The following is a 25,852-nucleotide window of genomic DNA, read 5'->3' as shown; positions in this document are numbered from 1 at the left end:
GCGTATTTATGTTGTTGTTGATAATGGCAGACATCAGCAATTACCATTAAATACAGAGAATGTTCAGTTAAAACGAATAGTGTAAAGGCTCTACTTAGCCTTACTCTCATTCTAAAATGAATCTCAAATAATGATTTTATCATGATTGAAAAAGTTTTTAATAACACAACCACAACAACTCGAAATATAACCTAGATGCAAACAGAAGCAGATATGGGACAAAACTAGGATTATCGATTCTAATGCTGCATACAACGACAGAGCGAACTCATTTTTTTAATGATTTAATATAAGGGGCTAGATTCCTTGGATTTTGGTGCAGTTGTATGAGAATTCATCTGAGACAATGCTAAAATATTTAATTATTTGCAACAGATTGCTGCTTAAGTAACCACTGACAAACAAAAGCCTTGAACCATTATTCTCTCTTGCTGTAGCGCTTAATGGTCCAATTTTCTTTAATAGTCCTTTTCCTTGACTCATTTCCTGGTTGAATTAATTGGAAAATTAAATTAGTAGGAACAAACCACCTTTGAAGTTGGTTGTTGTGCTGGATGTGTTAAATTGAATCCAAAGTTAAAAGAGAAAATACATCAAACTGAAACTTAAATGTCATTCTCATTATCATCTTCCCATGTCATTTCCATCTATGTGTGTTCATGTTTGTCTGTCAAACTATGTGTCTGTGATTATTATATATTGTGTAAAGGTAAAGGAGACATCTTGTCCTCCTGTGGCCCCCAATGGTAGGCCGTCCCCTGTTGCACAACCCCAGGCTCAGTCTGCGCCGAATAAACAGGTGTGTGTTCATCTCCCTGCAAAGGTACTCGTAACCGTGTGTGTTCTCACATTTTGAAAGAACTTTTTTTTCTTTTTTACATGGAGTGCTCTGTGCCCATTCAGTTTTCAGTTTGTCTAAAGTGGACAATTATAGCAGGTACCTCTGGATCATTGATTTTACTTTCTGGCTACCCAATTGCAATCACTGGTCCTACTATCCAACTGTAGGTCCCAGAGCTGATTCCCACTGAGGACGATTACAAACGCGTGAGGAGGATCTTCACTGTTGATGGCAAAGATGTAACTTTAGTCTCCCTATATCTCTTTGTTTGCACTTGCGATGCCTGTGACCCGCCTGAGTCAACTGCTTGCTTCCCCAGACAGAGGGAAATGTGTCCAAAAATCACCCAGGTCCACGCCGGGCTGTCCCACTGTCCATAGGGTTCCAATTACAGGGCCCCCCCGTGTTGTTGGCCACTTGGTGTGAAATCTGAAACTTTGAGACCAAAGGGGTATTTTCTATGACTTACGAGTTGGACATTACTTCAGAGTTAGTTCAGGAGAAAATAAAGGCTTTTTATGACAATATGAGCTGGACTTATCTTGTGTTGAATGTTTATCTTTATAATATACAGGAGGCAAAAACATTCTGCGGATACTTTGATAAAATTGGATGTTGTGTGATTGATTTTTGTACTCTTTGAGCTAATTTGTACATGTCTGATAATTAATTTAACATCTTTAGTACCATGTTTGTCTTTTTCATTGCATTCCTCTCATTCACTAGTATTAATTGCTTTGTTATCAGGTCCAGAGGAGCACCTTTGTACTGAATGACGATATATTTTGCCCCTTTCAAAGTCTAGAGCACTGAAAAGCACTTCTCCTTGCTCCAATCTCCTGTTGTCTCAAATTGTGTTCCCTGTCTCTACTTTTGCTTCTCTGTGGGTCATTGGATCCTGACTTGCTGCTGTCCTCTTTGCTGTTTGCATGGCCAGTGTGCCAGAGGCCGCAAATCCTCACAGGTACAGCCCGCTCGTCCGTGGGGCTCGTTGCACTCTCTTGCCTGTCGAGTGCTGGAGTCTAAGCTTGTTCTCCTCTACTGACCCCTCTCTGCCCTACTTTGTCTGTGCCTGCCTGCTCGTCTTTGTCCCCACTCATGGGCCCTGAATGTAGTAATGAACAAGGGGTCACCAAAGTTGGGTCAGGAATAAACAGGTTTTAAAGGTCTCAGCAAGATTAATAAAAGTTTGATTTTATGAATCCGGCATTTAGTTTACAATAAACACAACGTGCAGCTGTGTGTGCTGGTCTTGCTGCTTTTGTTCTTTACACCCACATAGATACTGAGGTTATACTGCAGTAATATGCAACACATTCTCAAATACATTGCAGCAGCTGAGACAACTGGCAGCACCATACTATCTCTATAGCCAAGTTCATTAGCATTGACTATTATATTGTTTTACAACTGGCTGCATTGCACCCTGCATTTAAACCTTACTGTGTACGACTGATCTTGTTAACTGTGACTGTCAATATGACAGAACATGAATTTCCCCACAGACCCACTCACTGCACTTCAATGCACCTTGTAATCCCTGCTCATTAATGCATTAATACTGTAATTTTTTATGCTGAAATACTTTAATGACTCACTTATTCTGCTAGCGTTGCTTGACTTAGTATTGCATGGTTGAACTGCTGCAGGGTTTTGTATTGTGTTTTACTTGTAATTATTTGTGACTTGCTGTAAAAGTTTTCCACCACCCCGTATTGTGCATTGTTTGGATTGTGCACTTTAAAATTGCAGTCCAATGTAATGTTTCATGGTTCAATTCCGACACCAAAAAACTGACGTCTCAGTTGACTTCTACTCCCTTCCTTCTCCAGTTGAAGCCTGTCGAGGACCCCGTGGCCATCCTTCAGGCATCACATTCGGCTGCAGCTAAGGTCTGACCATGGCTACAACCGATTGTAGTTCTTGGTTGCATGTCCCCCCATGTTTCGGAGTGATGTGTGTTTTTGTGGTTTTTGTGCTGTGTGAACTAATAAAGGGGTGTCTGGAATGGCTTAGTAGTGAGTGAGACAACCCCAAACCGCAAAGCTCAGATTTCATCTTCTCTATACCCCTAGTTGCATCGTCACTGAGCACTCTGCAGTTCACTACCCACTGTCCCCACATTGTAGAGGGAGAGAACACAAAAAATAATAAAATGTCAACTATCCGATATTTATTATGCTGGCTGGATTGCGTGTCGGAGTATAGTGTACTTTAAATGTTTCCATGCATGATTTACTCCAAACACTTTCTGTTTAGTGCTATTTAAGTGTGTATTTCTGTGCAGTCCCTCTAAACTCATGTATTTTTGTCTATGTGAAGTATTTCTATATATGTGAAGTCCTTGGTTATGATGGAACACCCCTGCCTCACCTTCTGTCTGTGTCTTTTGTCTTTTTAGTCAACAATTTTCTTTTTACAATTTAAGTAAAAGGGGAATTATGGGAACTGTAGGTCTTCTGTGGAGGGCTAATGCATAATGGGAATAAATGCTTGAGTTGAAACATGACACTGAAAGAAGCCCTCCACCCAGTGTATTCAGTTCCCTTGCATGTCTCATGTGAGTGTGGACTGCACATTAATCTGTGCTTGTGAAAGTTTGTAGGATCCCTGTGCAAGTCCATTATGCATCTGATTTAAGTATTAATCATTTTTCTCACTGTGATTGTTGACCTGTTCTAACAGGGAAAGACTGAGGAGCAGATAACGGCAGAGAAAGCCTGGTATAACACAGATAAAGTATGGCTGGTCCACAAGGATGGATTTTCCTTGGGTTAGTAAAAACTTCTGCATTTTAGGTATCTGTATCGATGTGTCATTTTTAATATGAGTACTTTAAAGGAAATTCTCAGCTTACTATCCTGTCAGTGCTGGTGCTATAGAGGTGGGCTTTTAAAGCTTGGAAAATGCTTGATATTTTAATGTTAAAAGAGGGCACCTGACAAGACTACTCCATTTTACCTCAGTCTGTGTATAATTAGACTCAGCATGTTTTGAACATGGAATGCTTGTTTAGTTTTAATGAAGCTTAGACGTTATTAAAAGAGATACAACTGCCTCACATTATCAGACATGTGAGATAAGATGAAGCTTTTGCGCTAAGAGATCATATGTCATGATAAATTAACTCCACACATTTGTGGTGATGCAGCAACCCTCCTGAAGACAGAGGCAGGCAGTCTGCCAGAGGGGAAGGTGAAAATCCGCCTGGAGAGTGATGGCTCTTTATTGGATGTGGATGAAGATGATGTAGAGAAGGTATTTAATCATCAAATAAACTCTGAACCACATCCATTACGGATGACACTGGGTGGGTATGTGACTCCTTCTGACTTTGAACTCTAGGCAAACCCTCCAATGTTTGACCGAGTGGAGGACCTGGCCTCTCTGCAGTATTTGAATGAGTCGAGCGTGATGCACTCCCTGAGGCAGCGGTATGGCGGTAACCTGGTGCACACCCACGCTGGGCCCAACATGGTGGTCATTAACCCCATTAGCGCCCCCTCGATGTACTCCGAGAAGGTGGGCCTGCAGGCTGTGCATATAATGACACATCTCTTATGGAATAGCAAAATAGGAAAATAGTAATTGATATTCATAACCTCAATGATTTTGCCTCTTTCTTCCTCTCTTTCACTGTCCCTATGTCTTCTTTCCAGGTGATGCAGATGTTCAAGGGTTGCAGAAGGGAGGACACTGCCCCTCACATTTACAGCATGGCCCAGGCTGCCTATAGGAACCTCCTGACCACTCGCCAGGATCAGTCCATTGTGTTGCTGGGCAAGAGTGGCAGTGGGAAGACCACCAACTGTCAACACATCATCCAATACCTGCTCACGATTGCTGGCAGCACCAACAAAACATTCTCCGGTAGGTTGGAAAGGATCCAAACTCTAAATGAAAAGAATTTAGTGAATGTTGTTGCTGGTGTATTAGTGACATCTTTGTTTTTCTTTGTTGTCTGTAGCAGAGAAATGGCAGGCGGTCTACACAGTTTTGGAGGCATTTGGGAATGCCTCTAGCTGTTTGAATGGGAATGCTAGTCGCTTCTCCCATATTGTCTCTTTGGACTTTGACCAGGCAGGCCTGGTGACCTCAGCCTCTATCCAGGTACAAATAAACACATTTATTTATTTATTCAAGTCACTGGTGGTCAACTTCTGAGTTTCATGCTATCTGCTATGATCTCAGGCAGTGTGTCATAAACTAGCATAGCAGGGGTTCTCAAACTCCAATTTGCTTGTGGCCACTGCTGGTATTGTCATCTCACAGGAGAGCCACTTCAGCGCTCAAGAACTACGAGAAAGCACAATATTCTGAAAACATTTCATTGCACCAAATTAAGTAATATTTGTTAAAATAGTTTAAATTGATATTAAACATTTAGAAATAATAATCTTGCAGTCTTGCAGGCCAGATTATATTATATTTGCACATAATGTTGCAGGCTGGAGGGAGGGGGATTGAGGGCTGGAAATTGCCCTTGTACCAGTAGTTTGAGATCCCTTTAGTAGAGATTCTCACCAGACTCCTGCAGGCTTTGTTAGTATGCTGACTCGCAGTGCCTATAATTAATGTTATTGTCTATCATGCTAACATCCTGTTCTTCTATGGCCTTGCAGACTATGCTTCTGGAGAAGATGAGGCTGACAAGAAGACCGGAGGGAGAGTCCACCTTTAATGTCTTTTACTACCTGATGGCTGGAGTAGACAGCTCTCTTAGGTCAGGATTAATGCTGTTATGACAATTAAGTGCACAATACACCACAGTTATACACTGGAATAATATGTTGATATGTTGCAATGCTATATTACTGCTACAATAGCTCTAATTATGTAGGCGTTAGTGGTGAAAGATGCTGATGTCTTCTGCGTTCTCATTTCTTCCTCAGGACTGAGCTGCACCTAAACCACTTTGCTGAAAACAATTCATTCAGAATTATGCCTCAGAATAAGGTAAATACTACTTGTTAAAGAGAGATTGGTCTGTTTTTGAATAACCAGAAATGTAAAAATAATTACTTTTGCCTTTCATAAAGCTCTAAACGCTCAAATTATTAAATTCCATGTATGATCTTTTCAAATACACAAACCATGTAAGAAACCTACGCAACAATTTCTAACTGAGTGGCCGGCCCTCTTGCTGTGCATAATGCTACTCACCTGCTGTCACACAGCAGAGTGTCATGATGGATTACAGGAAAGAACAAAACACCTGCGATACGCTGATTATTTGAGAGTCTATGTTGTCATCGCTTAAAGAAGCATTAAATAACCATCGGCTTTTATCAACATCTGTCAGCAGCCGTGACATTGAAGCAACATCAACAGTCTTTTGCGCAATATGTGGTGGCCTATACAAATCATACTTAATCACTGATATCTACAGATATGCTGAACCATTGCAGATATAGTCCGTTTTGTAAATCATATTTGAACTTATAATCTTGGAATGTTTATCGTTAATAGTGCAAAAAGGAATTTTATTTGTACCTATGTATTATCTGCCAGACTGAGGATAAGCAGCGGGCCTCACAGCAGTTTTCCAAGCTGCAGGCAGCCATGAAGGTTCTGGGGATCAGCGGTGATGAGCAGAGGGCCTTTTGGCTCATCCTTGGGGCCATCTACCATCTTGGGGCTGCAGGAGCTACTAAGGGTAAGATGGCTCTCTGAATGGTTTTTTCCATTCTGTGGATGCATCACTTACTCATATGGTTAATGCTAAACCTAATATAGCACATACCAGTAACAAAGATGCAAAGGATCATTCTTAATCTGTACACCCTACAGTACATGATGAAAAAGTTGAAGCAGCCAGACATTATCCTTGTTAGCCAAAGTCGTTTTGATAGCACTGTAATCTCAAAAATGTCAAGCCTGCATTATCTCACTGTATGTAACATCTTGAGTATGATGCAAGACAGCTGTAATCCAGTGAACTGAATTATGCATTTGCACTTTAAAAGATGTTGCACACTGCACAGGTTGTTAAATTGCTCTATGGCGCTGATCTAAAGCGCTAAATTTTTTAAAAAGTGGGTGATTATATCAGTATCCAGGATATTTTCTTGTTCATTACAGAGCAGTTTCTGGTTTAGGACTGATAACCATATGGAAACTGACTGAAATCATTTGAGACTCCTTGCCACAGGGTTATCTTGCCGACTGTGGTCTTCATAGTTTGGGTTTATTAGTCATACAGCAGGGGAAGTGCGTTGTATTTGATCTATTCGATCTGAACCTCTGTCAGGCTGAATGATCATATTAAATAAACTTAAATAAAGCACTGTTTGTGCTACAGCAGCTGAGACTACTGACAGACTACTGGAGTTTAATTGTTAGGAAACACAGAACAGAAAAACATCAATCTGATTTTGGTCAAGTCTTGACAAACATTTGATCTTGTCATAAGAATGCATCAGAGGGCCTCTTAAACATGAGTATTTGTTCCTGTCTTTGAAGCTATTTGTGTGATGACACCTAATGTAAGAGAGTTTGATTGTTTGTTTTTGCTCTAAAGTAATAGATCTGCCTCCCACAGCATTTGACTTCCATTTTAAAATTAGATATCTGCCATTTGAAAAGGTTGAGTCTGTCAAAATGAGTTTTTATTATTATTAGTTCCTTTTTGTACTTTTGTAGTATGAAAGGCCCTTGCTTAAAAACAGTTACGGTATGCTGGATGGAATTATCTATGTATTTATACAATATACAACATACAAATCACAAGGAATGAATACTAGCAGTGCCTCTGTATTTTGTGTTTTGGATATGTTTGTTCACTCTTCACTCTCTGTCTTCACTGCACTTTGCCAGTCACTTATGCAGAATTGCTTGCCAAATTATTTTCAGTTATCCCCTCCAGCTGGCTGCCAGTCTTTTTGATGGCAGTTTAACACCATCCAGGAACAGTTTTAAAATAATTTTTCAGTAATGAATATCATCCCACATAGAATCTGCTATTGGGAATTCAGACACTAAACAACTTTGTTCTGATCTGCTAATTACAGGGGTGACTTACAGACTTAGGACTGCTGTCCCTCGTTAAACCCCCAGTGGGTCTAATGAAAAAAACAATGCATGATGGGATCAAAGTTATGACTTGACATATTGAATATTTTAATACAATTACTGTAATCATACTCTAATTTAAAAAAAGACTTACCTAGTTAACCCAGTTTGTATTCTGACTATCATGCACAAACTGCATAAAATACCATATGTTCATTTTCAGTGCAGCTTCATTGTGTAACACAAGAGGGCAGCACTGATCTCTAGTCCACCAAAACGAATTAAAGGGACCACATGAAATCAACTTGCTTTTCTCTGTATGCTGTAACTGTCGACACTTATATCTAATAAGTGTAGATAGAAAAAAGGCTTACCACACTGTGAGTCGGCGTGCTTTTTAACAGCAAAAATTGCACATATGTCATTTTTTATCTTTCAGTCATACACTGCCTAATGTTTGACTCAGTAATATTCAGATAAATCGGCAAACTCAATTTCCTCCTTTTATATGTTTTACTGGAATTGTAATAACTTTGGTGGCAAATATCTATCAAAGCAAATATTTAAATGTCTTTACTTGTCTTCACAACCACTCTGCTTATCATCAGGAAAAGTGTGCAGGGCTTCTGCAGCGCTGATGAAACAGATAGAGCCCACTACTCTCTGTGGGAAATCCCCCAGTTTCTCTCTTTAGTCTTAGAAGATATCACTTCATGGTGGATTAAAACTGAAGTTTGCGCTCATATCTGCATGTTTATATCACACAGCCACTAGATTAAAGAGAAACTTGTGTTTCCCAACAGAGGTCTTTATGTAAATAAATTAATTGTGTCCCCTAATGATAAGTTTTGCTTTAATTCTCAAGACGATAAAAAGGGCAATTATCACTTCAACTTCACAGACTTTTTTGAACATGAAACAGTAGTTGTTGAAGCTTGTGGATGTGTCTGTTCTTCAAATGTATTTAAATGTATTCAAGACACCAACATTTTGAGCATGCTTTTAGTGCATGTTCTCACCAGCTGTGTCAGTGTCAGCCTGACCAGAGATTTAATCCTACCCTGTCAGAGACAGGATTGACACAAAGCTACCAGGCTAGCCATGTGCCTGGAGTGGCTGGCAGAAGGGCTAATGGAGGTTTTCATGCACGTGTCTCAGCTGGCAGGAAACAATTTGCACGTCACGAGTGGGCCCAGAAGGCAGCCTACCTGCTGGGCTGCACCCTGGAGGAACTCTCCTCCTCCATCTTCAAGCACCAGGCCAAGGGCACCCTGCCCAGAGCCAGCTCCGTCCGCCAGGCTGCTGACGAAAATGGCACAGCAGATGCAGGTACTCCACAGACCACATTTACCAACAGACCCCCCCCCGTTCTCTTTGTCACTCTCGCTCTGTTTCCACACACACATCCACTCACGCAGACGCCTCTGCTCATCACCTGAGGGAAATTGCATGCTGTGGAGAAAGTAAAGCTTATCTTAGTAATGAATACCACAGCTTTACAATGGCTATTGACAGATAAGTAGACACACTATGTCGGGACAAGCAATTTTGGATCTACTCTTCGTTCATTGTCCTTGAAATCATAATTGCCTCACATTGATTTTTCACATATGCATGTCCTCTGACTTCCATCAAGACTGCAGTACACTTTGAAGGGCATGAGGGTACAGTTAAAAGTCTGTCACAGCGAGGATGGACAGAATTCACCTCTGTTTTACCTTTCCTGTATCTCCTCTTGCACATAAACATGCAGTCATAGATGTGTATGCACACATGAAAATATCCCTGGGTGCCACGAATCCACTATTTTGTGTGACAGTGGAAGGAATTAGGAGAGCCTAACAGGTGGCCATTGCCGCTAGGCACAGACATGAGTGTGCACTGTTTGATCTGACCAATTCTGAGACACCTGAGTCCCAAATGACATCGCTTTACAGAGACAATTTCAGACCCAGTTTGAATACTTTATGCCTTTGGGCATAATATGCACAAATATCATGCTATTGTACATCCTTTTAGAGTAAAATATTGTGACTATAGTTTCATTCTAGCTTTTACTGCTCATTTCTTCTTCCAATTCAACTGCTTTTCATGCTTTTTATGTTTATGAATATATTGTTGTGAACTGGCTATTTCTGGTGTGTTCTTTGTATGGCTACTTCTCATACCAGGATCCAAAGCTACGGCTATGGAGTGTTTAGAGGCCATGGCATCTGGGCTTTACTCTGAACTCTTCACTATCCTCATTTCTTTAATAAACCGGTAAGTATTTCTGATCCAGTACTTTACTAAAGCTGCACCATATTCAATTGAAGATGTCATGTTTTTGGCTGCACCTTTATATAATGGAAACGTGCAGATGCCTAATGCGTTTAATAGCATTTAATTCATCTTGACATATTTGATATCTTTCAAAAATTTGGAACCTTGAATAAAATGTTACTTTTACATGATTTGGGGGGATTTAAGCAAAGCTTGCCCAGAAAATGTTGGTTTATAAGAAGCTGGTTTAACTTCAGGGCTTGGGTTCAAGTTTTAGGATAGACTTAGTTTAATGTTAAAGTTATGGATGTTATGCAGGGAGCTAAGGTTAAAGCTAGGGGTTATATGCAGTGAACGTGATCAATAAAATGTTGCCTCAAGTATCACAGTGTAATGTTTGTGTGAATGTGTGTGTGTTGGCCCTTTGTGCTTCAGGGCCTTGAAATCCAGCCAGAATTCCCTGTGCTCGCTGCTCATAGTGGACACCCCAGGCTTTCAAAACCCTAGGCTGTCTAAGCGCGAGGGCAGCGCAACCTTTGAGGACCTGTGCCACAACTACACCCAAGAACGTCTCCATGCTCTCTTCTATCAGCGCACCTTCGTTCAAGAGTTGGACAGATACAAAGAGGTAAGGACATGTGAAGCGCTATGTGCTGCGCATATATGAGGCCTCATTCTCATTGTCTCTTTCTTCCTCCTACCTCTTGCTCTCTTTCTCTCTCTCTCCCTTTGTCTGCCGCTTTCTCTCAGATATATCAACTCCAATTGTGTATGTGTTCACACATCAGATACACTATACCTCCCACCTGTCACAAGCTGTGACAAGCCAAGTTCATGTGTTAGACCTTCTCATTAGTGATGCCAGTCTTCACCTCCTCTGCTGAGATCAAAGTAAAGTCACTCACAACTGCCTTTGGGAGACACGCCCAGCCGCACAGCAGTGGTGTTGCTCCCTGATGAAGGAACTGTTTTTCTTCTGCCCTCCTTTGATTTCTGTCTGGCAGTGCTGGACCTCAATAACTGGCCATCTATAAGCTATATAATATTTAATACATATCCTTTCATTACTATTTAATTACTAACATAAACACATTCTTTTATTACTGTTGCCCCAACTCTAAGCTCAGTAATATCTCGCTTATTCAAAACTTGGCTGATAACACAGTGAAGTTGAGCAGAAATCCTGGTCATATTACTTTTAATACTCTGAACAAGGATCCTGGGATTTCCCACCCACATTCCCCACCCACGTCCCCTTCCCGGGAGAAAGAGAATTGGAGCGATATGAAGTATTGCATAAATCTGTGTAGTGCGATTCTCTCTTGTCTGTGCATCCTGAAAATATGAGAAGCTGTGAAACTGATTGAAAACTGGGTCAAACTCATTTAAAACAGCACACAGTATGAACAATGGCAGTGACAGGCAGGTTAAACTGTGATACACACACCAGGCATGTGCTTTATATTTTTCCAATGAAATCCTGTGGGTGCTGCAACTGTGTGGATAGTTTTTGTATTTCATCTGCACATTGACTCCCCACAGCAGAGAACAAAAATCATTTGGGCTACTTCACATACACAGTCAACTCGAACACTGGCATCTGTCTCGGCCACACTATTAGCACTGCCAACATTTTCCCACATTTCCAGTGCAGCCTGCACTTTGTCACTGTGAGCTGCTGCATGCCCGTTTTGCTCTGGTAGAGGTAATTTAGTATATTTATTTCCACTTCTTCCCAGAAATGCTATTATCTGAAACAGTAATGAAATCTTTTAGAGTTTCCATTTACCTATAGGAAAAGCAGCCTTCGTAAATGCCAAAAGCTCTTGTTATTATAATAGATTTGTTGTGGCTTTTAGTTTTCTTACATCTAATATGCCATTGTTTTTTCATTTCAATATCCGTACAAATCTCGCCTGCACCTTCACTAGATATACCATGAAAAAGGGGAATCAGGATTTTAAATTACTTGGATGACTGACACCAGTGTGCATAGTTAAGTCTGGCCCTTTTTGGTCTCATCTGGAGAACGCCCAGTACCTGGAATTACACTGCAGTTAACCATTATTTTTGCTATCAATTAAAAATAGTTTTTTTGGGCCAATCAGTTAATCTATAAAATGCCTGAAATCTTTTATATTTTTATACATAATCATCATCATATATCAAAAAGAGAAAATATATCCTCATGTTTGAGAAGTTAGAAACAGCAAATGTTTGTCACTTTGCTTGAAAGATTACATGAACCGATTAATCTATTATCAAAAAGTTTGCAGATTATTATTCTGATGATCGAGTAGTGGATGAATCATTGCAGCTCTGCCTGTGACCAACACAGGAACTCAGTTCTTGCTGTCAAACTTGGGTTCCATATTTTCCTAGGTTCCTGGAAAAGGTCCTGTCCTTAAAAAGGGACCGTAGGCTCCTCACTCAGGGAAACATGGTTACATGATGTAAGATAAGAAAAGATAAGCCTTTACTGATCCCCAAAGGGGAAATTTGGACAGAAGATAATTAGACAATAATAAATAATAAGAGGTAAATAAAATTTGTTATGAGTAGAAGTAAAAATAGACTAGTAGCAGCAAAGCCATCAAGTCTAGTGCATGTATACAGCATACACCTGATTAATATATAGTATAGTGTTATTAAGTAATAATAATTAGTGTTTGTATGTATTAATATATGTTCCCCATCCCATCCAGCTGCATACTCAGAGAAGCTGTTTAATTCCTCATCATCTACATTACCATTTCATGAATATCAGGCCCCTCTTGATTAAATGCATTTGTTTATGTCCATAGAAAGATATTAATCCAGGGATCCAAGCTGCCTGGCATGCTGAAACATTTGTCAATAACTGAATTTCTTTTTTAATTCAATTTTTTAAATGTGATTCCAAAATATAATCAAAGCAGATGTATTTTTTTTAATTTATTTTCGCTCTCTAAAAAACAACACAATTTACATTTCCTCTACAAATGTTTGTTTTCCTTTTATTTAGCATCATCACAAGTCATTAAAGAGTCTGTCAATCTGCCTGTCTTCCCTCAGGAGAACATAGAGCTTGCTTTAGATGACACAGAGTGCAGCACATCTCTGTCTGTAGCAGTGGTAGACCAAGCCTCCAGCCAAGCTCTGGTAAGTTCCGTCCTTTAATGTGGCTTCATTTCTGTCTCAAATGTCTGGATATTTTCAAGCAACCTTGTGTTGGTATAATAACTTCCCTCTGAATGCTTTCTCAGAACACCTAAGGGACTTGCATCCCTTTCATGATCTGTTTTCACATTGTAATCTCAGGGCACAACAATGAATATCATCTTTTAACATCAGAAGTTTTCTTTGTTAAATATTGAAAGGTGTTTGGCAGAGGCTCAACAGAGAGGGTAGGAGCAGGAAAAGAAAGGTTAGAGAATTGACTTCAAGAAAGAAAATCGATGTTTGGCCTTTGCAGCCTGTGATCTGCACCATGGAAACAGAAATGGCAGAGTTTAGAGAGTCATAGATCACTTTGGTATAATTCCAATGTGTTTTGCTTTGAGTGCTTTACTTTTTAAAGGGTCCCCACTCTAATGGGAATGTCATCAGAAGCAGTGAACTGTAGTACATCACACTAAAAACAAAAGGGGAAGAAAACACTGATTCTTCAAAGTCATTTCTAAATTCAACTCTGAAGATCTGCTGCTTGAAAATGAAAACATTTTGATCAAAGATTTTTTTCTCCCACTCAGCTATTTCTTTTCTCATGTAGTAGCTCAGATGTCAGTTATCGCAAACAGCCTTAGTAGCCATAGTTGTCATACGTCTCCTCCAAACTGTGTTGTATTTGAAGTCAGTGTAGTGTGCACTGCTGATAAAGATGTCTCCAGTGTAACAGTTTTTGGTTTACTGCTCCCAGGGTGGATTCAGGCATTAGCCATGCTTACCGAGCTGGCTACCTCATTGCGGAGCTCATACATGAACAATAGTGGCTTATTCAGGGTCTCTGGACGATAAGTGCGTCATTCAAAACTTAGGCGAAAGTTTCAGTACAAAAAAAATCAAATGCCCTTTTCAGTTCGTGAGGCATATCAAAGTAAAGTTGCACTGCCCAATTAAGTCACATTTAACTCTTTGGTATCATACAGGGACACAACAAAAACATTTCCTACGCACTTATTCCATCAGCATCAGTGCTGGAGAGGATTTTTTTTTCTTCGCTGTTGTTCACACTAATTGTAATACTAATTGTATTACTTTTTAATCCCTTATCCCCCGCCACACTTCGTATTCATGAACCCCTTTTTGTTTCCATTTCGATTAAACGGAAAAGCTAAATTGATGGTGCCATTAGTGCAGCAACTGCTTGAGGGTGCCGAGAGCAAAAACGCTTTTGAAACTTTAATTTCTGACGCTACTATTACTATCAGGCCTGTCACAACCGGCTCATACTTGGAAAACATACAGTACAGCACTCTACTTTTACTGATATTTCCTCAGAACAGAATATTTATGCTGACTATAGAGGCCAGCACTCAGCATTTGAAGGATGCTTTTCAGAACTTTTCATAAGTAGCAATGTCTTTATTTTTTGTACCCAGGAGGTGGATAAAGGCAGAAATATTCTCTGATTCATCAATGTGAGCCCATTAAATAGCTAAAGCAATCTAAGATGTCCTTGTGGCAAGGTAGTATGTTACTCATGTATGGGGAAGGGTTGGTAAAATAGAATCGTTTTTGTACATAATAGTAAAGAGGGTCAAATTCAGGGCCTTAAGTTCATTGTAACATCGCTCCTGAATGACTGAAGGTAAAACAGAGCATGCTGTGTCCACACTAAGATTGGGCTAAGGACCTTTAACCTCCGTGCGTGTGTGTGTCTACGTGTGTGTATGTGTTTGCTTGACAGGTACGGACAGTGCGAACAGATGAGGCACGGGGCCTGTTGTGGCTGATGGAGGAGGAGGCGCTGCAGCCTGGGGGATCAGAGGAAACCCTGTTGGGACGTCTCTTTAGCTACTATGGACCTGCTGAAGGCCAGAGTAAAGGCAAGGAGAGGACACACACACCCACACAACTCAGACATGATGCTAATACAAAGCAGGGCAAGCATTCTAGTCGATCCCCCACTATTGGTTTTTAAAGAAATGGACTGAAAAATTCTTATTTGAAAAATTCCAGTGATTTTTTAAAATAAAACAAATTATATTCATATTAAATCCAAATATAATATTACATTAACAGTGATGATGTTGCTTAGCCAATAACATGGTGTAGATAAACATGCTCTGTTTGAACTTTAATCTCTGTTGTAATGGCATGAAATATTACCTGCAATTTTTTGATCATTTGTGAGAGAGAAATAATTATTTACCCTCTCTTTCACAGTATTTGCCAACTCTTGCTACAGGTTTATTGATGATTGCATTCATAATAAACTGTATTGTATCATGGAGAATGGCAATAGAATTATATTCATATTGATATAATAGAATATACGCAAAGCACTATCTGGAAGGTTGACCAGCATCACTGCAGAAATCCTTTCTTTGTATATTGATGGCAACCTTGACAGCTGTTACTCTCCAAGGTTACAGCTTCAAAACAATTTTCTAGTAGAACTAATAGAAGGCCTTACAAAAAAACAGCCAAAAGCCTCTCATTCATATATCCCAGATTTGAGCTTTTCTCTCTATTTTATCACACATCAGTCTATGACAGTTGCATTATATATGACAGCCAGGTTGTGAGCAGATCATCTTTTATTATCACTGTATCAGTAAAGTTTCTGCAGGTTTGTGGCAGACTGTACATACCAGAAGCTGAATTAGCTTGCATTAAACCCTTCTTGCCGACTGTATAAACATTTTCCTGAGCTCCCGAAGGAGACTGTTCATTTTGGTCATCTTGCGGCATGTGTACAATGAGCCTCACACTACCTCTACTACCATTTACATCAGGTCACACTTTCCTCTTGAAGAGCGAAAAGGATAATCATTTCCTGCTGGGCCACAGTCACGGGACTGACTGGGTGGAGTACGACGCCTGCGGGTGGCTCAACTACGCCAAGCAGAATCCTGCCTCCACCAACGCTACAAGCCTCCTGCAGGACTCCCAGAAGTAAGCATTACGCAGGAGGAGTCTATCTTTGGGGAGCTGTCGCATGAAGTATTACTTCCGTTGATTTTTATCAAACATTTGGCTGAAGTGGTGTGTCTCTTGCAGGAAGATCATCAGCTCATTATTCATGAGCCGAGCGGCTGGAGCCACTGTTTTGTCCGGTTCCATTGCAGGCCTTGAAGGTGTTTCCCAGCTGTCCTTGCGACGGGCCACTAGCATGAGGAAGACCTTCACCACAGGGGTGGCTGCTATCAAAAAGAAGTCCTTGTGCATCCAGATAAAGCTTCAAGTGGTGAGAGGAGAGGATGGAACTGATCAATCATTCAGAGTCTGTTTTTATGTGTTTGTTTATTTTTGTTTTTATGCATTCAAAGCCACAAATAGGTTGGTGTGATGAGCATATCAAGTCTCTCAGTTGTGAATTTGTCTTGTAGTGTACTTTGGACCTTATAGCACTCACAAATTGCTTAATGCAGCTGTAAAGAAAATGGATGGGATGAGGCCAGTATTTGGCTTGCACCCAGAGACAGATTTGAAAATGATTTTTGGCCTGGTGTTAATATGCTATTGGAATAGTTCTGCAGCTATTTTGCTTCCAACCCTATTGCCTGACAAGATCATTGTTATTGGATGATTCTGCAAAACCCCGGATTACGTTCACATCCAAAGTTTGTTAAGTCCAATGCCATGCTATTTTAAAAACTCTTGCTTTTTACAACATCTACACATTGTTCTGGCAAATAAATAGCAAGGATATGGTTAGAGATGTTAACCGTGAGGTGTGGACTCATCCAATGTAATAATTATAATATATTAATAAAACTGGGTTGTTTGCTCCCCAAACCTAGTACTTTAAAATTAAAGTAGCAACAACCAAAAAAGCCCAATACTTTCTTATAGCAGGAAACAACCATTGGATGATTAAGGACATTAAATCAACATGAAAATTTGCATATTTTCTCAACACAAATTGGTAAAAACTGAAGCCATTAGCCTTATATGGAAGTCTACAATAAGCTTTTACAGTATACAGTATAAAGAAACACACTTAAAGGTAGACTTTACAAATTGAGATGAAGAAATCAAATTTTTTATTATCTACCTTCCAGTGTTGTTGTACAGTGAACGTATAGCATTTGGTTGTTTTAAGCAAAGAAATCGAGCTATTGATTACATGTAGTGGAAGATATTGCACTTGGTATTGGCCTGTTCCTACCGGAGTCCCTTACTGTGCTCTGTCCTTTCTAGGATGCTCTCCTTGATATGGTGCGGAGGTCCAGGATTCACTTTGTTCACTGCATATTGCCCAAGGCAGATGCCCTCAAGGCTCTGAGTGGATCCCTGTTCAAAGGAGGGGAATGTGAGGCTCAAGGGGAGACTGGAGATCCTGGCTTAATGCAACTGGATGTGGCCTTGCTCCGTGCTCAGCTGCGTGGCTCCAAGCTGCTCGATTCTCTTCGGATCTACAGGCAAGGTAAGACAGCTGCTAATATCACATACTAAGGACAGGCGTAGAAACACAGACCTCCCTGTCCAAATACAAAAAAATCTAACCAAAAACTTTTTTTTTCTCCATTGTGTCCTTCCCAAAATATCTATTACACTCTGCGAACACTCTCCCAGAAAATAATGTTATTCAATACTGACCTTCACAGGTTACCCCGATCACTTGGTCTTCTCTGAGTTCCGACGACGCTTTGATGTGCTGGCACCGCACCTGACCAAGAAGCATGGGAGGAATTACATTGTGAAGGACGAGAAGAGAGTAAGTCAATCAACGAGAGAGGAAAATGTACAGCTCTGCCAGTGGGCCAAGCACAGCGAAGATTAATGTTGTGAGGAGGCAGCTTCATTACATCTGCCCCTGATTTGTCAGCAGCCAACTGACAGAGAAATAAACCCTCATTCATCAGAGCCATTGTAATGATCTAATCAACTTAACCTTATCAGTATCATGCCTGCTAAAGAGGCACAGCAGTACTTTGGCTTGGAAAGTACTACATTTAAAGCCACAAATAACCATTCCAGTACTTTTAAATTTATGAACAATAAACAAAAAAAACCAAAACTTGTGAGTTTTGTTAAAAGTTAAGTATCAGTGAGGGCGTGCTGTGCATTGGTGAGGGGAACTGGTTGTGTGCAGTGGGGAGGAAAAGAATACAAAAGTTTGTTTCTAGAGTGAAATGAGAGAGAGAGTGAAAGAATGGGGTTAAGGGAGAGAAAAGCTCTTTTCCCCTGTGTCTCCACACTGGGGCTGAGTTTCTGTGGAAACACTGGCAAACAAAAGCCCCTCAGTACTTGTGGCAAACCTCTCCTGGTGTAATCTAGATGTGGTCTTTCATGCTGGAGGCTCAAGTAGAGAGAGGAGACAACAATACACCTACAGTATGCACAGGCTGGTAGATGGTCAGGGAGAGGCTCCAGGCTGGCTGATGGTGTACCTACAGTATGCATAGGCATTATATGTTCAAAGCTGCAAGAGAGCCAAGACCACTAGGGGGTCATGAGGAATAAGCCAGGAGCAGGTGGATTCTGGGGGGACAAGTTGTAATTGGTTTGTAGTAGGGGGATGGGAGGTTCTGAAGAGCCAAACTTTTCCCTGTGCTTACTGACTTACTTCCAAAACAAAATCCAGCCGGGAATGGATGTGATAGAAGAGCGGAAACTGCACTGTACCATTAGTTCAGCATGGCAACTTAGAGGAACTGCGGACTACTGAAGTGTTGCTGTGTCAGTAGAAGTTCCCACTGGATCCAGCAGTTGAAAGACTTAAGTGTGTGTATGTTTGTGTACATGTGTGCCTTTACCCAGGCCGTGGAGGAGCTACTGGAGTCCTTGGATTTGGAGAAGAGCAGCTACCACATGGGTCTGAGTAGGGTGAGTAATGCCAGCACACTTAAACAAATGAACAGCTTTAAAATGTCGGAAAAAACCTTCGCTGTGAATCGCTGCCAGTTTCACTCCTCTGAGCACAGAGCTGCAGTACATGGCTCTTTTTATCCTTGTATTTATTTATTTATTTTAAAGACACTTGCTCTCTGGGGAAGTGTGTCTTTCACTACACCTGTCCCTCTTTGAGGTTTGCTTGCCATCCTTTTTTGGAGAGTTGCCAAGCCTTACTCCTTCTTCCTCTCTTTTAGCCAGTGGCTATCCGAGAGGCATGTCTCCACCCTGACCGACTGTGCAACCGTAATTCCCTCTTCCTCTTCAGGTCATTAGAGCAAATTCTCGCAACTGATGGCCCTCTTTGTTTTTCACCACGACCGTTGTAAAGTAATCACAGTAAACACTGTCTGGCACACTGAGGTCTAATCCTATCAGCCGGAAAAGTGGCCATCAGCCAAGAAGGAAATCAAAGGAAACAATAATGTACAAAAACAATGGAACTTTTGCACCCAGATATGTGCCTTTTTAAAACACATGACACAAGACTGGTTTGGAGGCAGCTTCACATGGCGCCACACTTTCGAGTGTGAAATGGGCTTAGAAGTAGACAAGCACAGTTGGCCATTCACAAAGCATTTCAGTGGCTTCCTTAGCAACCTGCCTCACTTGCATGCAAATTACACCAGCCCCAAATAACCTTATAGCAACCTGCCATTAGAGATAGCCACATGTCTAAAAACAACATTGCTGCATACATTGAAGAGCGTAACACATGCATCTGACAGTGACGAACACTTCTGCTCAAGCCTGAGTAAGCAGTATTAAAAGCAATGTTTATTGATGTCACTGAATGTGGCCCCTGCTCCCCTTTTGCAGACTCCCCTACTGGAGCTGCTCCATCATTTCCAGCTTCTGCTTTGTTAACAGATCACATATGAGTTTGGTAATTTATAAAGCGCTGGGACTTGTGTAGAGAGACCTTGGGTGGAGACAGTCCATCGCCCATCCATTTTAATAGCTTGCTGCCATCATATCTGGAATGCATTCACAGCACCTAATCCCTCTGAAGTATAGGCAGGCCGTGATGTGATCTGCTTTCCATTGCCTGTTTACTTGTGTTTTACCTTTGGCCTAGATTAGATACAGACAAGGCTGATTGTCCGAGATAATAACTTAATCACAGCTTTCTCACTTAGATAAGACTCACTTGTCCATGGATTACACTGCTTCTTATTGATTTGCTGCTTCCGTGCACTTACTGACTTTTTAACTCAGTTTTGTTTTCATTTTGCTCTTGTACTTCACACCAAAGCCGGGTTTCTAAATCTAATGTCCCCCCCTGGCTAAAATAGGCATTACATGATGTCTCAATAATTGTATCTTTTTCAAATACTTTAATCTGATGTTATGTGTGTGTTTTACTGTAGTTATTCTTCAGAGCTGGCACCTTGGCCAAGCTGGAGGAACAGAGGGATGAGCAGACCAAGCGTAATCTAACCTTGTTCCAAGCTGCCTGTAGAGGCTACCTGGCACGGCAAGCCTTCAAGAAGAGAAAGGTAGGCAATACGTCACACTGAGAGGAATGGCTTAGTCTCGAATTAAAGTTAGTCCAAGCCCCAAAACACCAAGAATATATTCATCTAAATTCAAAAAGGATACCCAATACTTATCTATCACACTTTTCACACAATTTGAATGAGAGAGAATCAAACTGATTCACTTTATGATATTAAAAGACACAGGTTACAAATGTTTAAATAAATGTGATACTTTTCTAAAATCAAACAAAGTAAGTATCAAGGTCCATTTTGCTGCTTAGCTGTTTTTTTTAATAAAGTAGATGAAGAAAAAGAGCTCCAGAGGCCTTGTTGCCTAGGAGTCCACCAGTAGTTGAGAGTTCCTCGCTCAGAGCTAATTTTATTGCCTGTTTGCTCTGCTCTTGGGGTAGATCTAACCAGCTCTGCTGTAAATCTTCAACTAATTATAAATGTGTTCTCTAAATCTATCGCCCTTACCACACTCCCTCCTGTACTGTAATCCATCCAATCAGCTCCCCCAGGGGGATATTTGATAGTGACATGTCCATTTATGTTGCATTTTATCAAACCGCTCCCCTTAAATGCAGCCTTATCAGACGTGCTGCTGACTCACACACCCATCTGCTCCACCCATCTTCCATTTTTCTCCCAGCATGTGATGGGTCCATCTCACTGGACCTCATACATGTCCGCTTGTGATGTATGGAACCCCGCATTCCTTCTCCCTCTCTGTGATTACTATTTAAGTGAATGTGCCGCTTCAGCTGGCTAGTGATGAACCAGCAGAAACAGTATCAACACTGCTACTCTCCGTCCTGTATGACATGCTGTTAGTGAGTAGATATGTTGTTCACTTGTGTATGATGCCTGTGAAACCATTAAATTGTCGTCTTTGCAATAAGGTAAATCAATATGACCTTTTATATTACTGGACTTCCAGCTCTCTTCAGTTATTACTGTTTTTACCATAAACGTTTGAGTAATGGATTTTGGTTGAAAATGGGGAACCAAGAGAGGCCAATTTATTTTCTCTATTAAGTTCAAAGGTCATTATTCACACAATGAAGCAGGCTAAGAGCTTAGTGCTTCATAATCTGCTTGAACTTGAAGAAAATCAAAATTGCTAGGCAACCATGCAATTAGAAAATCCATTAGCAAAGAGGTCTTTTTTCCCTCTGCCCCCATATGTCCCCTATCTCTTGCATACAGTATGTATCTATAATAGAAAGATACGTCTTTATTTTTATTTTATCTTATTGTACCTTTATTGCTTTTAAACTCAATTCAGGTTGGAATAAGCTTAGCCGCAACATGCAATTATGAATGTGATGAGAGCGACCCCAGATTCTATCAACTCAGGGCTATACGATGATCCAGTATTGAGGCTTATTACAAGGTTACAAGGTAGATTTAACAACACAGTGTTGTATAACGAGATTAAGTTCTGTTTCTGCTACTCACAGTCAAACCCAGATTCATAATTCAATAAAATCAATTCAATTTAATGTCTTTTTCCATCCCCAGCAGGAAAAGTGTGAAATTAAAAAGTGCAGTCGGAAACAAGGGGAAAAAAACAGCCTGTCTCTGTGTGTCGGGCAAGAACCAGTGTCGATTTTACACTGCGGTTTTTGTATGGATTAAACAAACAAGGTATAGCGAGCGTTACAAGTACTGGTAGGCAGTTTTGTTACCTTTGGAGAAAGCCAGGCTAGATGTTTCTCCCTGTTTGCAGTCTATATGCTAAGCTTCTGTCTTATATTTCATGGACCGACATGACAGACAGCAAAAAATGTCCCCTCATGAAATTATAAATCAGGCCTTTTAGTCATTCCCACAGTTCAGTCAAAATAACTTTTAACAGAGGATGATGGATAAGATATTTGGTTAAAAAAGCCATTCAGGCTGAGCTCTTTTGCTTCTAAACATTTAGTACTCTGACCTCTCTGATTAAGTGTTTTACCTCCAGTATCCAATTCCAATCATGGAATTATTTGACAGGTCATACAAAGCTTATTAGTTTTGCTTTTTTGAACTCAAAAATCTTAAAATATAAATCTACGCTTTTAACAGTAGTAGTAGTCAGTAGTGTCAGATAGAGTTGGATTTATTACTATTCAACTGTTGATATACAGTATTCAACATGTGTGGTCCCTTCTTGCGATGATTACCTGAAGGGTATTGTTTCCCACCGAATCTCATTCTTTTTTATGTTATTCCTGATTCAATTAGTTGACACCAGAGTAATGGAACAGAATCAGGGCTGTGGTGGATTATTGAGTGATTTCCATCTCTCCTTCTTTCTATGTAGAAGATTTACAGAGTGATGCTGTTCAATCTTAGAATAATCATCGTATAATAACATCCAATTGTGCCCTTGCTGTTACCCTGTTATCTGTTTGTAAAAATTGATTGGTCTCCATTGTCTCTTGCACTGTTTGAAGTATCCAGTCTTAGCAGGTACAGTAGACGATAATTTGCCTCTGGAACCATGTGGATGAGTTCTGGTGAAGCCTCTCAGACACTTGCTGGTTGATGTATATGGATGTGACAGAAAGTCACAAGTTCCCTTGACTGATATTCCCTGGCATATTACCCTTGTGAATTCGTGCCAAGACCATGTTAAATGACAAAACTAAAATTTTTCTTGTTTTTTTCCCCCCCTCTTTCAACTGTCTCCTCAAGGGGACAACCTGACATTTTAAATGTCTGTTATTTTGCCTCAGCAGGCACTTACCGCATTGGGAGTTTTGTCCTTCAGGTACCCTACAAATGTTTTTTTTTAGCTATTTGCATTGAAATCTGTGTAAAGCAGCATGCATAAAGCTAGCTTTAGCCCAGTAACACCAGACCTATTCATTTGAATCTTTTCCCTTCAGTGTAGCAGTGCTCACTGAATGTTAAGATATACCTTTATCAGACAGGGGATTCTACAGGATATCTCATTCATTTGAAACATGCAATCCCAGTTCCATATTGAAGAAACATGAATACCCCCCACTCTAAAGGCATGGATGGGTTCTGTATTGGTATGAGGCAAATTTCTTTGTATAGTGTGAACCCATTACATTTTTCAACACCATGCTAAGTAACAGGTAGGATTATAGATCTTTGAAACAGGGGCGGAGCCAGATGTTGTAAACATTTGGGGCTTAGTGTAACCCCTTGGGGGGTCTGGGCTCATTTTCCCTCTGGGGAGGTTTCGTTTCCATTTACGGCAGCTATATGTACTATTTTTCAAGCTGGTTGAGATAATAGAATGCCTACAAATCTGTATCATTTGTGAAAAAAACATGATAGTTGCAGAGGAAAAAACAACATAATATTAAGCCCTCATCCTATTTTGTATTTAATTGGTCTCCAACCATTCTGAAATCACAACACAATAAATGTTGAGGATGAGTCCTTTTCACTCCTGTCACCTAAAAAGAGGCAAAAATTGCAGTTACATAACGGTAGGGTAGGGATTTTTACATTACTACTTTTGTTTAACCATGCTGGAGTAGAGTTCACTGAATGAATTAGAAATGTAGTTCATGTAGTTGAAATGTCATTTGATAGTATTACAATAATGAGCCAGGCTTGACAAAACAATAGGTTCCTGATTAGGCCATACATGCAAACAGAGCTGATGCCCTTGAGCAACGCATTATTTAATGGTGAATAAATCCCCAGAACTGAACATATAATGTGTTCAAACGTGGCATCAGAAGGTTCTGCAGTAATATATCCCAGCACTCAGATGTCTGCATACATAAAGATACACATATAAAACACATCTAATGAAAATGAAAATGACACTGAAGAAGAGAATAGGGAAATATGTTTTTGTCTTAATCTTGGCTCGCAATCCTAATTCACATTACAGCATTTTACAGTTGTCTCATCCTCTTAATGTGATATGAATACCAAAATGTTTATCCACGGTGTTCATGTAGTATAATCTTTTGTTTGTTTTCTATTCATTTTGGACTAAATATGACAAGTGAGACCTGTTTAAATCTTCCGTCAAAGATTCGCTGCATTTTGCTCCATGTTAAGGCTTTCACTGTGTGACAAATCCTAATTGGTCATAGAGAGTACCTTCAGGGCGAAATGTACCTGATGCTGAGAATTGTGTTGCTCTAATTGGGTTTGCCCATAATCTGCTGCTGCTAGAGAGCCTCATGCATAAGCAGCATGGAAAATGTGTAATACTTGGAATTAGCTGCCAACATGTTTGATTTAATTAATCAAAAATTAGCTTCCAGCCTTGGAACACACTCAGTAGAAACTCTCCAGAGGAGGCTGGCAAGTCCTGGGATAGCTGCTAGCCCATACACAGGCAATATAACCCAAGAATGAGGAATGAAATGTTTTTCAAATATTGTTCAGCGGTGCTGAGGATGATATGGTAACAGTAGATGAGCTCTGTAAAGAATTAATTCCAGTGAGTAATTAAGATTTTCCTAATTTTCTGACTATGTTTCGTGGACTTCATGGTCTCTCTATGATACCTGTGCATTACACTGCATTCAAACCATTTGTTTCCATATGCTGTGTTTACCACCGTATACTACCATTAAAACTATTATTATCTCCGTAATCTTGATTATGAAGCAAAACTAAGCTTATTTGTTCATGAGATCGATTTACAAAGACAGTTATAAGTAATTACATTAATATTACACTACCACCGACTCAATCTTTGTATCCCTGTGTGTGCACACTACACAAAACACCTGCATTCCCGTATGAGTTCATCTCAGCTGACTGCTTCTCCATATGTTTTTTAGATTCAGGATCTAGCAATCCGCTGCATCCAGAAAAACATCAACAAGAACCGTGGGGTGAAGGACTGGCCATGGTGGAAGCTCTTCACCACAGTCCAGCCCCTCATTAAGGTCCAGCTCACTGAGGAGCAGATGCGAGGCAAAGATGTGAGCAGACCTTTCTGATGTCCACTTTCAAAATGCACTACCTGCCACTGCAGCATGGAGCTTCCTGTTATTTATTTTTGATATTTCTTGTAATGCTTTATATATCACAGTTTTACCTGTAATATTACATGCAACTATATAGCTGTATTCTGTGCTCCAGGAGGAGATACAGCAGCAGAAATCGAAACTGGAGAGAGTGGAGAAAGAGCGAAATGAGCTGAGACTGAACACGGATCGATTGGAGAGCAGGGTGGGTCCCTTCGCCTGTGACAGTGCATGCTGGGAGGATAGTGTTTGGG

General features: G+C 40.4%; 1 protein-coding gene across 11 annotated transcripts in view; it reads left to right on the top strand.

Moving 5' to 3' along the window:
- LOC127364416 (unconventional myosin-XVIIIa) overlaps nucleotides 1-25,852 on the top strand; it is a 60,946-nt gene that overhangs the window by 12,757 nt on the left and 22,337 nt on the right. For 5 of the 11 annotated variants that reach the window (XM_051401931.1, XM_051401930.1, XM_051401923.1 and 2 more), the window contains exons 5-29: nucleotides 710-799; nucleotides 1,009-1,080; nucleotides 1,779-1,805; nucleotides 2,674-2,733; nucleotides 3,527-3,614; nucleotides 3,993-4,099; nucleotides 4,187-4,363; nucleotides 4,501-4,711; nucleotides 4,809-4,951; nucleotides 5,464-5,564; nucleotides 5,734-5,797; nucleotides 6,353-6,497; nucleotides 9,011-9,181; nucleotides 10,024-10,114; nucleotides 10,550-10,742; nucleotides 13,169-13,255; nucleotides 15,003-15,141; nucleotides 16,054-16,213; nucleotides 16,319-16,505; nucleotides 17,462-17,687; nucleotides 17,869-17,978; nucleotides 19,025-19,090; nucleotides 20,527-20,655; nucleotides 25,410-25,553; nucleotides 25,714-25,803. In XM_051401931.1, the coding sequence (XP_051257891.1) occupies nucleotides 710-799; nucleotides 1,009-1,080; nucleotides 1,779-1,805; nucleotides 2,674-2,733; nucleotides 3,527-3,614; nucleotides 3,993-4,099; nucleotides 4,187-4,363; nucleotides 4,501-4,711; nucleotides 4,809-4,951; nucleotides 5,464-5,564; nucleotides 5,734-5,797; nucleotides 6,353-6,497; nucleotides 9,011-9,181; nucleotides 10,024-10,114; nucleotides 10,550-10,742; nucleotides 13,169-13,255; nucleotides 15,003-15,141; nucleotides 16,054-16,213; nucleotides 16,319-16,505; nucleotides 17,462-17,687; nucleotides 17,869-17,978; nucleotides 19,025-19,090; nucleotides 20,527-20,655; nucleotides 25,410-25,553; nucleotides 25,714-25,803 (3,078 nt within the window). The remainder of the gene's footprint in view (nucleotides 1-709; nucleotides 800-1,008; nucleotides 1,081-1,778; nucleotides 1,806-2,673; nucleotides 2,734-3,526; nucleotides 3,615-3,992; nucleotides 4,100-4,186; nucleotides 4,364-4,500; nucleotides 4,712-4,808; nucleotides 4,952-5,463; nucleotides 5,565-5,733; nucleotides 5,798-6,352; nucleotides 6,498-9,010; nucleotides 9,182-10,023; nucleotides 10,115-10,549; nucleotides 10,743-13,168; nucleotides 13,256-15,002; nucleotides 15,142-16,053; nucleotides 16,214-16,318; nucleotides 16,506-17,461; nucleotides 17,688-17,868; nucleotides 17,979-19,024; nucleotides 19,091-20,526; nucleotides 20,656-25,409; nucleotides 25,554-25,713; nucleotides 25,804-25,852) is intronic. The other 6 variants (XM_051401929.1, XM_051401928.1, XM_051401925.1 and 3 more) reach the window with 5 other exon arrangements.

Source organism: Dicentrarchus labrax, unplaced genomic scaffold (assembly GCF_905237075.1).
Source record: "Dicentrarchus labrax unplaced genomic scaffold, dlabrax2021, whole genome shotgun sequence".
Lineage (NCBI taxonomy): Eukaryota > Metazoa > Chordata > Actinopteri > Moronidae > Dicentrarchus > Dicentrarchus labrax.
Note: the sequence above shows the minus strand (reverse complement) of the source record. Positions and strands in the feature narration are given on the sequence as shown.